Here is a 1696-nt window from a genome sequence, read left to right as displayed (position 1 = left end):
GAATTATTGTAACCAACAAGACAAAATAAATAATATATCTAGATCTACTAATATTTAAGAATGGTCTAAGTTTCAAAATGTAGCGTTTTAAAGCCAAGAATCAGCAAATATGATTAGGTCATTTTGACCAAATTTGACTTAATCCTCATTTCGATGTGATGGGTCACGTATTTTTGTTGACAGGTCGATCATCTTGAAGTGGCTTGACTCCAAAAGTGAATCGGTTTTATTTGTACACCCATCGATCACTTTCTGAGTTTCACTGAAATCTATCCAGTGTTTCATGAGATATTTTGCTGACAGTACTGTGACTGTGAAACATGCAGCAGACAATGCTGACATAACCTCTTGTTTTCTTTGTTGGGAATTTGATGAAAAACAATAGATTTATATCAGCAGATCTATATGTTTAACTGACATCCATAAAATAGAGATTTAGAGGTATTTAGAGAAAAGATCACATGTTTGTGCATGAGTCAGACACTTTTTAACTTCCACTTTCGTAAATAAGTACAATATAATCCCAGGACCTCTGCACTTGGTTCATTGGGGTCATTGACTCCTGGTAGCTCTGCACGCTATTGATCCACGCCCTGCTCAGTCAGCAGCTTTTAGTCCTAATTTTAGTCCTAACATGTCCTAAACAAGACTATCTGTTTTCCAGCTAAATGCTGCGAGGACGTCATTGAGGTGGCGAAGGAAGCCAGGAAGAGAAACCTGGGCCCGCTTCACCCAACCTTCAACCTGGTGAAGGTCCTGAAGTCCGGCCTGAATCGGGACCTGCCRTCTGACGCTCACGTCGTGGCTTCGGGGAGGCTGTGCGTCTCGTTGACCCGGGTGTCCGATGGGGAGAACGTTCTGGTGTCGGAGTTTAGCTCTAAAGAGGAGCTCATACAGGTCTGACGGCACATTGGTGGTGCTCCGGTGCTCCGGGTGGTGCTGAGTGTAACCCTGGGTTCTGTCCACAGGCACTCGTCTGCAGCTGYTTCATCCCCATCTACTGTGGGCTGATTCCTCCGGCCTTCAGAGGAGTGGTAGGTGTTTTAGCAACACATTTCCCGCCACATTTCATGGCAAAGTTTTCATTCAAGATGGCCGCCATAGCATGGTTCACAAGATGTGTTAACGCTGAGTAGSGTTGGGCATAATCGTATCGTGTGCAGTTAATCGTCAGAAAAACATTAATCGATTATTTTTTGGGACTTGACCRTTAATACGATTAATGCCACCAGGCAGAGTCCACTCAGTGCTCCTCTCCGCTTCAAATATAACGRACRTTAAGTAAAAAGTTCTGTACTTTATCTATTAAACCAATTTAAAATATGATGTTTAGCCTGAAGTCTGTAATKTAGATTTTTACGAAGAGCAAATCTTTCCCACTAAACTGGTCATGTGACTAGGACATTAAGGTGTCCAGGGACTCCAGGGGATTAATTAGTGCTGGGCGGTATACCGTTTTGTACCGAATACCAGTTTTTATTTTTGTTATGATATGAATTTTTTGAATACCGGACATTCTGGTTTAAATGGCGGAACGTTTCGTCGCGGCCGCCAGTGAACTGTTGTTTCCCGGGGGACATTTTTCCTTGCTGCACCGCTATGTGCGTTAGCATGCTAATGGCTGTGTCCAAAACGACAGGCCGGGTCCTCCGGAGGACCCAGACTACCCTGTCGAGGTGGGCCGGGTCCTTGGTAG

General features: G+C 44.0%; 1 protein-coding gene across 1 annotated transcript in view; it reads left to right on the top strand.

The window, feature by feature from the left end:
• Positions 1-1696, top strand: part of pnpla3 (patatin-like phospholipase domain containing 3) — a gene marked incomplete in the record, with an annotated part of 19321 nt that overhangs the window by 1250 nt on the left and 16375 nt on the right. Inside the window, 2 exon segments of the mRNA XM_014020286.1 lie at positions 665-897; positions 969-1034. Coding sequence (XP_013875740.1) covers positions 665-897; positions 969-1034 — 299 coding nt within the window.

Source organism: Austrofundulus limnaeus, unplaced genomic scaffold (genome assembly GCF_001266775.1).
Source record: "Austrofundulus limnaeus strain Quisiro unplaced genomic scaffold, Austrofundulus_limnaeus-1.0 Scaffold247, whole genome shotgun sequence".
Taxonomy (NCBI): domain Eukaryota; kingdom Metazoa; phylum Chordata; class Actinopteri; order Cyprinodontiformes; family Rivulidae; genus Austrofundulus; species Austrofundulus limnaeus.
The sequence above is the reverse complement of the archived record's forward strand: the minus strand, read 5'-3'. Positions and strand labels throughout refer to the sequence as shown.